The 14132-nt window shown below is 43.0% G+C and overlaps 3 protein-coding genes across 3 annotated transcripts; all 3 read right to left on the bottom strand.

The window, feature by feature from the left end:
* Nucleotides 1-53: 53 nt before the first annotated feature.
* LOC120960989 (transmembrane protease serine 9-like) lies at nucleotides 54-3923 on the bottom strand. The gene is made up of 8 exons (XM_040384499.2): nucleotides 3651-3923; nucleotides 3369-3573; nucleotides 2698-3299; nucleotides 2221-2623; nucleotides 2030-2160; nucleotides 1509-1624; nucleotides 526-1447; nucleotides 54-457 (listed from the first exon to the last, which is right to left on the bottom strand). Exons 1-8 carry the CDS (start codon nucleotides 3790-3792, stop codon nucleotides 144-146), a joined length of 2835 nt encoding a protein of 944 aa, XP_040240433.2. The 5' UTR covers nucleotides 3793-3923; the 3' UTR covers nucleotides 54-143.
* Nucleotides 3924-4906: 983 nt separating this feature from the next.
* LOC120952464 (serine protease snake-like) lies at nucleotides 4907-6262 on the bottom strand. The gene is made up of 4 exons (XM_040371794.2): nucleotides 6119-6262; nucleotides 5565-6059; nucleotides 5309-5489; nucleotides 4907-5240 (listed from the first exon to the last, which is right to left on the bottom strand). Exons 1-4 carry the CDS (start codon nucleotides 6215-6217, stop codon nucleotides 5221-5223), a joined length of 795 nt encoding a protein of 264 aa, XP_040227728.2. The 5' UTR covers nucleotides 6218-6262; the 3' UTR covers nucleotides 4907-5220.
* Nucleotides 6263-9361: 3099 nt separating this feature from the next.
* LOC120948553 (aminopeptidase N-like) lies at nucleotides 9362-12549 on the bottom strand. The gene is made up of 5 exons (XM_040365000.2): nucleotides 12014-12549; nucleotides 11286-11934; nucleotides 10978-11216; nucleotides 9731-10885; nucleotides 9362-9641 (listed from the first exon to the last, which is right to left on the bottom strand). The coding sequence occupies exons 1-5, from the start codon at nucleotides 12502-12504 to the stop codon at nucleotides 9425-9427; spliced, it is 2751 nt and encodes a 916-aa protein (XP_040220934.2). The 5' UTR covers nucleotides 12505-12549; the 3' UTR covers nucleotides 9362-9424.
* Nucleotides 12550-14132: the final 1583 nt, after the last annotated feature.

Below are 14132 nucleotides of genomic sequence, written 5' to 3'. Positions count from 1 at the left end.
AAAAGAGGCAAGCCATGCATACAAAATCATTGGATCACATTGGTACAGCATGCTTTAAATATATAATTTAATAATCGTTAATATTTTTATTGTTGCGATTTTATCGTTCTTCCATTTCCATTAATTTAGGGCAAGAATTTAACCTAACGCTCAACGACACCTTTTATCCAGTTCATGTGATTTGCGATTCGCGATAAGACTGATACTGTCTGTGCTTTGGAGGAAGTTAAACATCCAATGGTACGGGACGTTGTACCTACGACCAACGGTATACGTATACCGCTCTGATCGACAATTCCCTCGACGGGATTGCCAGGTAAATCCGCACACACCGTGTCGGTGGCATAGTAGTTTTCTATGCACACATTTTCATCGTCTGTAATGGAATTGTCGCCCCCGGGAAGGGAACGGCAGTCTGAATTGTACATGGCACTTCTGGGATAGACATATCTCAGACCTACGAATGAAAGATAATATTAACAATAGCATTATATTCTGTTTCGAAGAACATTTTGTCTCACTTACCACCAGTGCCACTGCCAATAGCATATAGTTTCAATGGAATCTTATCACTCTTGGGCCATAGACAAGCGGGTAAGACGTTAGAGGAAAATTGCACACGATTCATCATCCGCACCAAAGCCACATTATTGGCGTCATTTAATCCTTTCCCGTAGGATGGATGAATGATGATCTCATCTATTTCTTGCACGTTGGAGCTTGGTATTCCAAATCCCAGTCCTATTGATTTCAAACCACGTGCGGATGCAATGCAACTCGCAGCGGTGAGCACGTATTGATCACTTACTAAAACTCCTGTGCAAGGCCATACATTCTGTTGCGCATAGCCGATGGCGGCAATATGGGGATACTCTTCCCGTCCAACTGGTCTTCCTTCTGAAGGAATGTGCTCGAACTCTTCCGTCGGAGTACGTTTATACTGCTTCCAGTAGGAAACACAGTTGTTCAGCTTGTAGCCGGACGAGGAAGATGGATTCGTTGGTCGCGATCCGGTGGCAGATAGCCGTGTTGGTCGGGATATTGTGTTAGTGGGTGTGGTAGGGCAACAAATAATCGGTTCTAGCCCATGTTGACAGATAGAAATGGTTGTGCCCACCGATTCTTTCGGACAGGATCGGTACGGTGTGCAGGAACCTGTTCGCCCGTCTTGCAGCTGACAAGATTGACTTACTGTATAGGAGTAGAACGATTCTCCCGAGTCCGGGAAGACAATTTGCCGTTTGGGTCTGGCCGATCGCACTTGCCGTCTTTTTACACTATTACCCAGCACTGTTTCCTCTATCCATTTGATATGGGAAGCAATTTTAACGTAACTCGCCTCCGAACCAAAGCCGCAGTCGTCACCAGCAACGGTCAAACCGAACACGTAGGAGTAGTACCTATCATGATGCCAGATCTCCCTTTCCAATGGTCCTCCATGCTCAATCTGAGTAAAATTAAAATAATTATATTTTATAAACATAATTTGTAACTTAATTTCTACTTACTCGACATGTTCCAGGAACTAAGGATTGGTTGTTTTTAGTGCACATGATCTTGTTGCTATTCTGCCAGCTGCAAGAGTTACTGTCAGCTCTCATTCTCGTTAATACTAGCGTATTATCTGTGATTGAAAAATGATTTAATCTAATTATCGAATCATGTTTATGCAATTCGATCAATCATCGAATTGGTCTTATTGAGACATATCCTTAAAATGCTTATAAAAGTAATATTTAAAGAGTTAATCTAGCCTCAACCTCACAAACCAGCTTATAATTAATCCGTAAAATTTTAGATATATTCTGCCAGTTGTACGTTTAATGATCACGAAGCCCTATACCATATGACATTCAACCATTGATGTTGTTGAAATGCATGTTGCGGGGTTTGGAAGATTGATTACGATGGAGGTTTAGTTGGCAAGAAGCTTCCTTTTAATAGATTAACCAGTTTTACTTTTAAGTGGCGATTCAAAAAAAGAAATGTTTTGTACATAAAACAATAAGAAGGACATGTAATACTTTACTGTTGGATAACGCTTCGTTCTCCATGACGAAGTTGTTCATGTTGTAAGGACCCAATCCAGCCATTTCGTAGAATGGAAGTGTAACCGTTTCCGAGTTCAGAATACATGCTGGCACCACATTTGGTTCCAACCTTAACAGAAATGAAATCAATCAATCCTAAAATGCATTTCTTTTTTCGTAAAACACTTACCTAACGTTACGCTGCAGCTTAACGAGGGCGATATCGTTATCAATTGTACTGCCGCTTCGGTAGTCAGGATGCTTAATAAATCGTTCGATTTTGATGACTTGGGAATGTGGATGATCGTTGAAAATGTCCAAATCGCCAACTTTCACGAAATCGGGCGTTTTGTTCAGAATGAATCGATCACAGTGAGCCACCGTTAGGACGAAGTTCTCATTGATAAGCATACCACCACAGTTCCACTGTATCCGTCCACTAGCAGTGCTGTATCCAAGGTAAACGCGATGCTTTGCTACCGTTTCCAGGTCCATGTAGCTTTTTTCTGGCTCAACAAATACCTTACCACCTATACGATTAGCTACCATGGCTTCCTCGATTTCGCGGATGTTCAAGTGTCTTCCAGCACAGGCTATAAGGAGGCAGTATGTAGTCCATACAGAACTTGCTAGTATCCTACCGCTAGCATCGAAGTAGTATCCTTACCTTTAGCATCGAACGATACTCCTGTTTCCGTCTGTAACCAATCCACGTATGAGGACACTCTTGTATAAACTGCGGGCGTAGCTGTTCCGCAAAATCTTCCAAAAGAGGTGATTCCCACCACGAACGGTATGAGGCGATTGTTTGCCATCAGTTTCAGCTGTAACGGGCCGCCCGAATCGCCGTGACAAGTGTCCATCCTTTCGTCTGATGCGCACATTTGCTGATCGATTAACCCTTGGCGCCGTCGGCGACTGGGAGGATAAAACCGGCCACAGGCTGAGTTATCGACCGGGGAAAGTTGCACCTTCAGCAGAATTGGAGTACGCTCCCCGCCGAAACTAGTTTGACCGAATCCCACCGCTTCTAAGCGGCGCAGTGGAACCTGCGCCCCCGTCCAGAGGCATGCCGGTACTACTGCATCCGTCAATGTTACAGGGCGATCCAGTGTGACTAGACCGATGTCGTGATATTCGGCACGAAACTCATGTTCCGGATGGCGCCTGAAGCTCGAGATACCGTACTCCTGGGCAAACTGGTTTTGTGGATCGTACAAGCCGGCCGTGATGTCAATTACCCCTAGGCGTACCACTTGCGGGGCCACACTGTTCCCGCAGGAAACATAAGCATTACTAACCGTGCAGCCGAAAGCACAATGATGTTCTGCTACTCACCCATCATCATTCAGTGCGCAATGCGCTGCAGTTAGAACGTGGCGAGGCGTTATGAGAGATCCGCCGCAGTCGAAACTGATCGATCCGTTAGTCTGTCTCCAGCCGATTGCAGCCATATGAGCGAATTCTCCTTGCCGTGCGGGCACACCATAGATCGGATAGATGAGATAGTAATCCCCATACTTGTGATAACGCAGATGACAATCTAAGACACGCAGGAGAAGCAGCACCGCATTATACCCCGTTTAATCGTGCAAGTGTAAAACAAATCATGTTACTCACCGTTGAGAGTTTGACGAACAGTGGGCATGAACGCTTTGTTAATGTCGGTTGGAAAGATTTGTTCCGCGGGCTGAATCCGGTTGTGAACGGTGCAAAAGCAGCTCAGAAATAAAACAAAAGGGAATCCTTTTATTCTTGCCATTTTTTTTGTTTGGTTCTCCCTATCTAGAGTGCTCGCCTCGCCGGTTCGCTTAGAAGAAGCCGGTTTCTGCCCTATGCCGGGAGCACCTGCTCGATCTCGCAGTTCACGCGGTACTGGATCTATCAAAGTCGCCTGGGATGGTAGAGAGCAAGTTTTAAATGTGCTCAATACGCACACTAAAGACGCGCTCTGTTGATAGATCGTTGGGGAGCAATAGCACCTTTAAGACGTATAATGAAAAGGCAATGCATTTGGGGGACTTTTGTTGTCGACCGGTATCCGTTAGCGTGTGCGTGATTTAATTGAGATAATGTAAAGTTGTGTCTTGTGTTAGATGCAGCCCGAGAAGTAACAAACACTAAGACGAGCAGAGATGTAAATATAAAAATTCACACCCGTACGATCAAGCGATTGTTTTAAATGTTGTATAATTAGCTGTAATTACTCGATGAAATCACGGGGATATACTTCGATTTTTATTCATTTTTGATCCATGTATGACACACATGCATAATCGTACCTTACAATGAACTGATTGTTTCATCAATTTATGATTTGTAATCCTCGCGTCCATCGAAGAGCAGCATGCTAACTCACATTAGAGAAGTGCGTAGTTCTTCAATATAATAACTGCGCAAAACAGCGGTCAATTTAGTCATGATTGTAAAATTAAAAAAATAAAGACAGAAACACATAGAAAAAAAGGTAGAAGGATTTGTGTAAATTTGTTGATGAAAATATATTACCCTTCCGCCACGAAGACTTAACGAGAGATCATTTAAATACTAATATCTTAATTAGTACTTAAATGTTGTCTCGCTGAGGTGATGGTCAAAAAGTGCTGTGTGTTCGTTAAATCTCCTCGTTAAAATGCTGATTGTTGTTTCACATGTGTATGGAATGAATTTGTAGTAAGCAGTACGACTTTTTTATTGTTTATTCTTTCTTCATTTATTTCATCTTCATTGTATAGTTATAAAACATATTCTAATATCATCAAAACCTGATAAAAGTTAGGTAGAATATATTTTATTGTGTGAGATGTATTTCCTAACGTGAAAATCACTCGCAAGCAGATAAAAATAAATTGAAATAATTATTAAACAATAACAAGTTAAGTTAAAGTGTTTATTTTAAAGTTGTTTTATTGGAATAAATATACATGTTTAGTAGTAGCAAACTCCATGTAAGTTAAATGGTTATGTGAAAAAAGCTTGTGAAGTGTTTGAAAGCCACTGAAAAAAACAGCACATAATGGTTGGACAACTAAACCCGAAGTAATAGGTTGGGGGAATCCCGTCCACCGTCAAAGAAACCCCGAATTGTGAACAGGTTTTCGTGGCTGGTCCTACTTTTGTCTAAAAGCTAAATTGTGTACCACGCAAGACAAGGCAACACGGTGCGTTTGTTAAAACTCATCCTTCTTTGTCAGTAGCGGCTAAAGCAAGCTGAAAGTAGCCGAGAACACGTTTTGTAAATCAATAAAAAAATGACCAGAAATTCTTCTACTAATTACCCGTAGCCTCGAGCGGTAGATCGGTGATCGTTTCCAGCCACTCGTAGTAGGAGCCGTAGCGCGTGAATACGGCGGGACTTTTGACACCGCAAGCTTTACCGATCGATTTGTGGCCGATCAGGAAGGGAACACTTTTCCCATTTCGGTTGATCACCAGCTGTAGAGGAGAACTGTGCATATTCTGAAACAATGTGCAATAGACGATTAAAGATCAATGGTCAATGTGCTAGGGCGTTACAGTTTCGGCACCACTCACCGAGCATTCGGTTGTGTCCGAGTTCATTGCACAGAAACAGCAGAGCAACACACCAAAGCGAAGCTTCGGTATGGGATTATAGTATTCGTGACACTTCTCGGACGCTACAACGTCCAACGAAGTGGACTGAAGTGCCAATCCGCGACCATTGGAGCTATCTCCAACCATCTGTACAATGCCCTGCTTCATGTGGGGTTTCAGAATGCAAGCCGGTTTGAAGCGTCCTGCATTGACGAGATCGGGTCTCGCATCCAGATAGTAGACAGCCATGTTGTGATATTCGAACTGTGGTTTGTAGCGATAGTGCAGCGTGTGATTAACGATGCGAAAGTGCATAACGTTATCCGTGCCACTGCCAAAACGTACGGTGTCCAGGGCCGGTTGATTTTTCCCTGTAACACAATGTGCCCCGGCGAGCACAATGTTTTGGCCAATGTACGATCCTCCACAGCGAAATTCACGTGTTCCATCCGGTCTAGTCGATCCGAGCAATACCTGTAATAAAGAAAAGACTGATAAAATACTCGTTTTAACGCGTCTCAAAGTTCACTCACAATGTGTGATGTTTGTGGATTTTGGCTGAAGATTCCCTGTACATGCAAAGCAACACACAACACTGACGACAGGAACAGTATCTTCGCAAACGACTTCATCTCCGGAGCGCAATCCACTTGTTAATGTGCAGTGAGCTGAACAACATGGAACGAAGAACCTGTTGCGTTGGTGCGCAATAGTGTTAGTGATGGGTTTGTGTGCCGTTTCTATCAGTGTGATCGTTCGATCTTGGTATGGGGATTTTACATTTTCTTTACAAATTCATCGCTGATTTATATGTTTTTTTTTTTGTTATTTATAAAAAATGTAGTTATTGAAATGAACATATGTAATGAAAGCTACACCACAATTTACTTCTTTAAAAATGAGTCACTGTTATTTTATAGTTTTGGGTAATTCAATCCGAATAGGATATGAAGTAGGTTTCAGATTTTAATGTTAACCATATGTAACATGATCAGATTGATAGTTTTTTTTTGTTTGTTTAAACGAAATAGTATAGCTAATACAGTGAAACCCCTCATAACAAGTTTAATCCGTTTCAATGAAAAAGAGCCTCACGCAACTCGTTATGCGGAAGGCACTTTTTCATACAATTGGTTTCAGGTCAAGAAAAGTGCAGTTATATTAGGATTATATGCATCACAACCATACGGAACACCTTCAAGTGGCAACAGTAATCCATTGATCAATTCTTGGTATCGCAATTCTTGCCTTCATGAGCAAGTAGATCAAGAATGCATGTAACTTGAAACAACTGTCGAAAAGTTTATTTTTTCCAGACAACAACTTTTTCACTGTGGTGGTTGGAAAAGCCAGTCTGAACTAGAGATGGGTCAAGTTGGCTAAAATCCGTAATCGACTCCGATCCTACTCGGATAATTTCGGAATCGACTCCGGAAGGTAGGTCCACCCAGCATTATCCAGAGACATCCAGAGTCGTACGGAGTCGTCCAGAGTTGTTGGGAGTCGTTGGGAGTCGGAGTCATACGGAGTCGTCCGGAGTCGTTAGGAATCGTTCGGAGTTATTAGAAGTCGTCCGGAGTCGGCCGGAGTTGTTGAGGTTTTAGTTATCCGGAATCAGTTGGAGTCGAAGTCCTCCGGAGTCGGTCGGAGTCGGCCTTCGAAACAAAGGCCTATAAACGAGGTGTACAAGCAAAGTGAAAGACAAAAAAAACTCAACGAAATGAAATGCTTGTTCACAAGCACATTGCACCGGACTGCTTCTGTTGTCTCCGTTCGACTCTGGATGACTTCGACGGACTCCGGACGATTCCGACGCCAGTTGATTCCGGACGACTCCGGACGACTCCGAATGACTCCGGACGACTCCAGACGACTCCGGACGACTCCGAACAACTCCGGGCGACCCCGGACGACTCCAAACAACTTCGGGCAACTCCGGGCGACTTCATACGACTTCAACTCCGAGCGGAATTAGTGATTCGAATTTTGCCGGAGTCGTAATCGGACTAACAATAACCGGAATTGCACATCACTACTTTGGAGAATCCTGAGAAACCACGGGAATAATCCGGAATCAATTGACCTATATTTTTGTGAACTGCTATTGAAAAAGAAAACTTACCTAATCTCAGGCAGCTTAAAGAGACCCTTTCGCCTTAAAAAGACATTCATTTTAAAAAGACAAAAATATGTATTTGTATTTTACAGAAGATAAATCGCTAAGAAGTAGAAAAGTAGAAAATAAACTTCTTGACGTTTTCAAAAATAAATGATCTTCACTCGTCTGGATTTGCTTGGGCACAACATTCGTCACAGGCGAGTAGGCTACAAACTCCCCAAACAGCATGCTATTGATTGACGTTTCTGGTGGCAACCACCTGGTCCTCCTTCACGTTACAAACGGGCGTGTCCGCCTCATTGGCGCAATCGTCAAAGATGTCGTTTAAATCGTGCAGCTTAAAATAATCCAGCACCATACAACAATACAACAATACAATATTGACGGGCGATATGAGCGTGTCCGAGATATTCTTCCTCTGCACTGAGCGGTTAAACGTCAGCAGGAGCGGACTATAACACGGATCCAGCGGAGCGATCCCCGACCGTCTGCCCTGCTTGACCGTCGAGGGGTCGAGCGGCTTCTTTACACCGTTAACCGGGGCCATCTTCCGCTTGCTGGGGTGTGTCGAAACCTTCATCAGGCACCGTTTGTGGAGTATCAGCTCTAGAAGATCGAGAGGATCGTCCCTATTTACCGGTACGGGTGGACTGGATAGTACCGTGATCTGCCTCGCTGGCTCGCTGAGCAGCTCCTGGCGGCACAGAAACTTCTGTCGGCTTAGCTGCTTGTAGTGTTGCACCAAACGCTGCACGAGGGCCGCATTCGTTTGCTGCCTGCCTGTTTGCTTACGACCATCGTCCATATTTTAGTCCTTAACAACTCTAACTATTGCCCTATCTGCCAATCTCCATAGAAGACTTGATACACATGGTTACCAAAATCAGAACTAAGGAACCACCTGTAGCCTATGTAGGCACATTGATCCAACCTAGTTAGCGAGCATCCAGTTAAAAAGCATCAAGTTAGCGAATACTAACCGTACACGAAGAAGAATGAGATACGTACGTGATATAACATTGAGGTTGCAATTAATGGTCAAAGTGTACGGAGCATTTTTATTGCAGATCCTCTGCTTTCAGAAACATGACAAGGCGAGGCATTATCGGTAACTGATACGTGAAATACTTTACGTCAATTGAGTAGCTGGCAATTATGCAGGATAAGATGATTGTCTAAAGTAAGATAGTATTGCGTCCTAGGGATTGTTTGCCTGATACCATGAGATACACATTTTTTCTACTTGGCGTAACGACCAACGCAATCATGGCTACGCAATATAGGCTTCCGAAACTTATCAGTACCATGCAACTGGACAGTCAGTTTCTACAACGCTACGTGCTTCCATTCAATAGATCAATTCTCTCCAACCATGTTAGGACCACGGACCACTTGTGTTTGAAAATACATTGGGTTAAAAATATATTGAATATTATTCTAGGTATGCCTGTTGAAAATGTGATCTTGTTTGTGGGAAAAACTGAAACGATATGTGTTGTTAAGTTTTTGTTTAAAAAAATCAAAGATATCGCGGAGAATATCAGTTAACGCTACGGACCACAAATGTTGCAGACCACTGCAATAGATCACTCGGTGGAGATGTGTACTATAGTACTTGAAAGATAAATATAATGATAATGGTCTTGGAACACATACATGACGGATTATCAAACTGTCGTTTTATTCGTTTTTCAACCCTTAATATATATTAAGCCACATATTAGGCATCGAAATATCGTGTGAGGGCGTTTTTCAATGGTTCGACGTTCTGTTCTACCCAATTAAGATTAGCGTTCACTTGCTGTTCGATTTCGGAAGCTACCCAAGAGTCATAAGAAGAAGCGACAGAGCTCAGTAGCTGTACATCCGCAGGGTCTGTGACGTAACGAGCTATCTCAAAGATTAATTTGGGTCCGTGTTTGTAGTAAACAGAATTGCTGTGCGTAAGAATGAAAAGAAAAAATAAGCGGTATTATTTTAAATTATTCTTGATCTCGTTTTTAATGACTCGTGATGTGATACATACCTGCGACGTTGCGATAGTTCCGATTGTAGCGATTGTACGATTTCTGCAAGCGGCACATTCAACTCTACAAGTAAGCGATGAAGTGCTTTGGTACGATCAGATTCGCTAAGAGCGAGTAAATATTTGGCAAACGATTGCACCTTCGTCATATCCTCACCCAAGCAGCTAAGTGATTGATGCAGGAAATGTTTAGCTGAAGGATTGTCAAGATTTTTATCGCTCAGCGCTTGGGAGAACTGTGCTTGTAATGCTTTGCGTTGTTCGGCGTTTGAATGCTGCAGTCCATGGCACAACAATGCATTATCCTCCATCGTGTAGTGCTTCTTGCTTGCCAGAGAACGAACTGCACTTTGTGCGTCATCGTTGCACGATTGACTACCACTACACGCCAGATCGATGGCGATGGTTCGTAGTTCCTCGACTGATGCAGACTCCCCTGTACGGTGGTCTACACCACCGTACCTTTCCAGCAGCGGAGAGGCTATCTTTTCTATAAATCTTTCAAGTAACTGAGACACGACTTCGTTCGTTCGCAACATGCTCTGCATGTGGCGCAAATTTTCGTACGCCACAGCCCAGGGCACGTAGTCAGTTTCGCGTTGCAGATAGTTCAGCAGCTGAAGTACCACATCATAATTGCCACCTCGTGATTGTGCAATGTTCAGAGTATCGTCGATGAGGCGAGCACGTGTCGCAGGCTCGAAGCCAGTATGATCTTTGTTAATTCGCTCGATCAACTCTCGGAGCATACTTTCTTCGTACTCTACTCGATAGTAACCGGTAGAGTGAGGGTTGAACGACACCACCTCATCCTGGACAGTTTCAATTGTGTACGCTACCTCTGAGACATTCGGGGGCATCCAGAATGCAGGTAATTTTTCAAAGGCATTGTTGGACGGAGTGGAAAAGGAAATGGGTATCCACCACGAGTTTTCGAATGGTTCCTCCGGAGGAGTGTTCGCGATGTAACGTTCCTGTGTAAACAAATATTCATTGCCATCACGGCGAACTTTTACCAGTGGAACGCCTGGCTGGTGTGACCAGGAGCCAAAAATTTCGTGTATGGATAGAGAAATAGGAAGGACAGCGTCTTCTTTTGCGGCCTGTTCGAGACTGTCGAATAGGTTGGATTCCTCGACAACACCACGCTCTTTGCTGTAATTACAAATGGGTAATATCGTTGAATAAGTATCTGAAATGCACATTGCTATCGCGTGGATTTCTCCAGAAAAATCGTTAGAACCTACTTCTGTTGAAGGTAGTACCGTAGCCCCTTTTGGAAAGTGCGCTCGCCCAGTGCGTAGTTCATCATACGGAGCACACACGCAGACTTGTCGTATGCAATGTTATCAAAAAGACGGCTGATACTGGGGCGCGTTTCCGTGTAGTACGTCATGGGGCGAACAGTAAGCGAATTATCCGCCCTCAGTGCGGTCTGGAATGGTCCGGTTACGAAGCGCTCTCGAAGTTGCAGTTCTGGGTGACTCTGCATAAGAAAATGGAAAGCAGTGTTAACGAAAATTGAGCGCAGTTGGTTTTGGTGAATAGTACGTACGATCGCTCCGAGGTAGTACTGATAGAGCCTAGCAAAACCTTCGTTTAGCCACAGGTAGCTCCACCATTTCGGTGCCAGCAGGTTGCCGAAGAACTGATGTGTGAACTCATGGCCAACGATCGTTACGACGCCAACCTGTCGTTGCTCACCATCTTCTGGTCCGTACGAGATAGCAGACTCTTTGTAGGTCACGAGACCCCAATTTTCCATTGCTCCGGCAGCGTAGTCCTCATCTTTGATGGCCACATTGTCAATCTTGGACATGCTGTAAAGCTGATCGAAGTACTCTTCCATGGCACGCATAAAGCGCTTGGAAGCATCGACGGAATAGGATAGCAGATGTACCGAACTGGGCTTGGACCATGAAGCGATGGCCAGTTGTGGGTCAGTTAACACCTCGCGTTCGTATTTAAAATCGGACACCAACCAGGCAACAAGATACGTTTGCATACGAGGGGTCGTGGCAAATGTGGAAAGCTTTTTGCCGCCCTCTAGCAATTGGATCCCGCGCAGTGGTGCGTTTGAGCGGGCGTGATAGTCGATGCCACAAACGATAAGAATATCATAAGTTGTCTTTATTCCGGGCTCATCATAGCACGGAAAGGATGTTCTTGCATCGACCGATTCGAACTGCGTAAGTCCCAGATAACTACAGGGGGGGAGTGCAATGGGAATACATTAATCTTATTTCTGTTAATTGTTTTTCCATTGACATTCCACAATCTTACCGTCTAACACCGTTTTCGTCATCGTAAGACGATCGGTAGAAACCGGCCTGATCGTTACGAGCGATACTGTTGGTGAAATCTATCTCAAGTGTGTAGGTGCCAGTATTAGGCTGCAACGTCGTTCCAACATTAACCACAAGAAACTCTTTGTCTTCGTCCAACTCAAAATTTTTCACTGGAACGCTTAATCCTACGCCATTCCTGAGCTGCACATGCGTAATTTCACTACGCGAACTGTGTAGCACGATTTGGTCGGTCGCTTCCAGTACGTTTATTCGAATTTGAACATTTCCAGTGTAGTCGAAGATTTCCCGGTGTATATCAGTATCCAGGCGGAGAGTGTAGTGCGTTGGGACCGTGGTATTCGGCAGTCGGTAGGAGTCAAACGCTCGTCCGGACACTATGCCACGTGCTTGAACAACACTCGGTGTTACGGCCAGAAGGGCCGATAACAGCAGTGCACTACAGGTGAATGCACGAAATTTCTTCATCACTAAGAACCCAGTATACAATCGACCGATCGGTTCGAGGTTTGTCAACGGTATCAGCTATTTATATGAAATGTTGGATGCCTTAATGACGAAAGGGTTTTTGCAGTATCTTATCTTGGTCAACAGGCAAAGGCTTAAAGTTGAAAGCTCATTATGGAGCCAATTCGTTACATGTTCATTCATTGGAGAATAGAATGCTGTTTCATGTAGTTTTGTTTGCATTATTTCAGATAGAGTGTGGTGATAAAAAAGATTAGATTAAGAAGAGTGAGCCGCTCAACATTTGACAATATATTGGAAACGACTGGTCTATTATCTGACACACTTGAACAGTTGTCGTTAGATCATCCTGATAGTACATGATATCGAGCAATAAATTATATTGTTTGGTTATCAATATTTTGATTGTGCAAATATGGTTCATCGGATTAATGGTTATTTTTTGTTTGTGATCATGAATTGTCTGCCGATAAGTTTCTTTCCTTTAATTGTGAAGATTTCGATTATAAAACTGTAGAATGCAAATTCAAAAAGATACAAGGTTCCTCACTAAATTTGTAACTAAGCTTGCTAATTTATATGTAGTGTAGCTATGGTATATGTGTCCAATTTATAGCTTAAAAAATATGACCGTTCAAACACAGTATTGTTATCAGTTAAGCCATAAATCATGGAGAGTCAGCTCTTTGCAAACTGAATAATTTGTTTAGGGCGGACAAAAAATACCGTTTTATTATACAAATTTCCTTAAGTACTATGAAGCCGGAAGATCCGTTCTTGTCATGGAAGGAACATGTCGGATGGAAATCGATATCGTCTGGCCTTGTTTCAACTGTCACGCCCATCAAATAGACCACCAGGTCACCCTCATTGCGGTTATTAACTTATTTGCAACTATTTACAAATAGTTTATGGTAACCGTAGTGGCACAGTTTGTAATGAGCCGAATAAAAGGAAAGGCACACCGGCTCATAACTTGCTGCCTATCCTGCTATGAGTAAACATAAGCCAGTACAAAGCCATCGTTTAGAAGAAGGGGTTTAGGGGTCCAGACTTGAACAAATGTTAGTCTATTATTGTCAATAATATTACAGTAGAACGTCGATTATCCGGGCAGCTCGGACCAGGCGGATGCCGGTTAATCGTTTTCCACGGATAATGGTCCAAGAAATGTCAAATTCCTATAAAATTTTTAAAATTCACTGGTTTTATTCTAAATTCACATAAAATTAATCGATTAATCACTAGTAGAATATTTTTTGAATCAATAATAATAGATTTAACTATTGTCTTTTATCAAACATCCAGTCAAAAAGTATCACTAGACACTAGATTGCTGCAAAACAAATGTATTTGCTAATCGGTTCATTGTAGAAAATGTTCGCTACGACAGACCAACTGTCAAATTCATGCGCACGGTTAAGCCGCCCGCCGGTTAATCAGTCCCCGGAAAATCGACGTTCTACTGTACTTGTTTAATATAACTTGTTCAAGCATTAGTTTAGTAATCATTGTATGATATCTTTAATTTCCAAATATTAAATAGAGAAAAGATTAGGGAAAGGGTGAAAGAGATCAACGCATTTAAATCATTAATTTTTGGTGATAACATCAGCCTAGTTGTAACA

Source organism: Anopheles coluzzii, chromosome 2 (assembly GCF_943734685.1).
Source record: "Anopheles coluzzii chromosome 2, AcolN3, whole genome shotgun sequence".
NCBI lineage: Eukaryota > Metazoa > Arthropoda > Insecta > Diptera > Culicidae > Anopheles > Anopheles coluzzii.
This window is presented reverse-complemented; position numbering and strand designations above follow the sequence as displayed.

Excerpts from the sequence above, each read along its gene's own strand:
- LOC120960989 (XM_040384499.2), bottom strand. The coding sequence starts at position 3,792 with ATGGCAAGAATAAAAGGATTCCCTTTTGTTTTATTTCTGAGCTGCTTT. Across the intron at positions 1,448-1,508 it reads TAGTTCCTGGAACATGTCGA|ATTGAGCATGGAGGACCATT; the intron begins GTAAGTAGAAAT and ends AATTTTACTCAG. Across the intron at positions 458-525 it reads TATTGGCAGTGGCACTGGTG|GTCTGAGATATGTCTATCCC; the intron begins GTAAGTGAGACA and ends TTTCATTCGTAG.
- LOC120952464 (XM_040371794.2), bottom strand. The coding sequence starts at position 6,217 with ATGAAGTCGTTTGCGAAGATACTGTTCCTGTCGTCAGTGTTGTGTGTT. Across the intron at positions 6,060-6,118 it reads ATCCACAAACATCACACATT|GTATTGCTCGGATCGACTAG; the intron begins GTGAGTGAACTT and ends TCTTTATTACAG. Across the intron at positions 5,490-5,564 it reads CGGACACAACCGAATGCTCG|AATATGCACAGTTCTCCTCT; the intron begins GTGAGTGGTGCC and ends ACATTGTTTCAG.
- LOC120948553 (XM_040365000.2), bottom strand. The coding sequence starts at position 12,504 with ATGAAGAAATTTCGTGCATTCACCTGTAGTGCACTGCTGTTATCGGCC. Across the intron at positions 11,935-12,013 it reads GACGAAAACGGTGTTAGACG|TTATCTGGGACTTACGCAGT; the intron begins GTAAGATTGTGG and ends CCCCCCCTGTAG. Across the intron at positions 9,642-9,730 it reads GAACTATCGCAACGTCGCAG|CAATTCTGTTTACTACAAAC; the intron begins GTATGTATCACA and ends TCTTACGCACAG.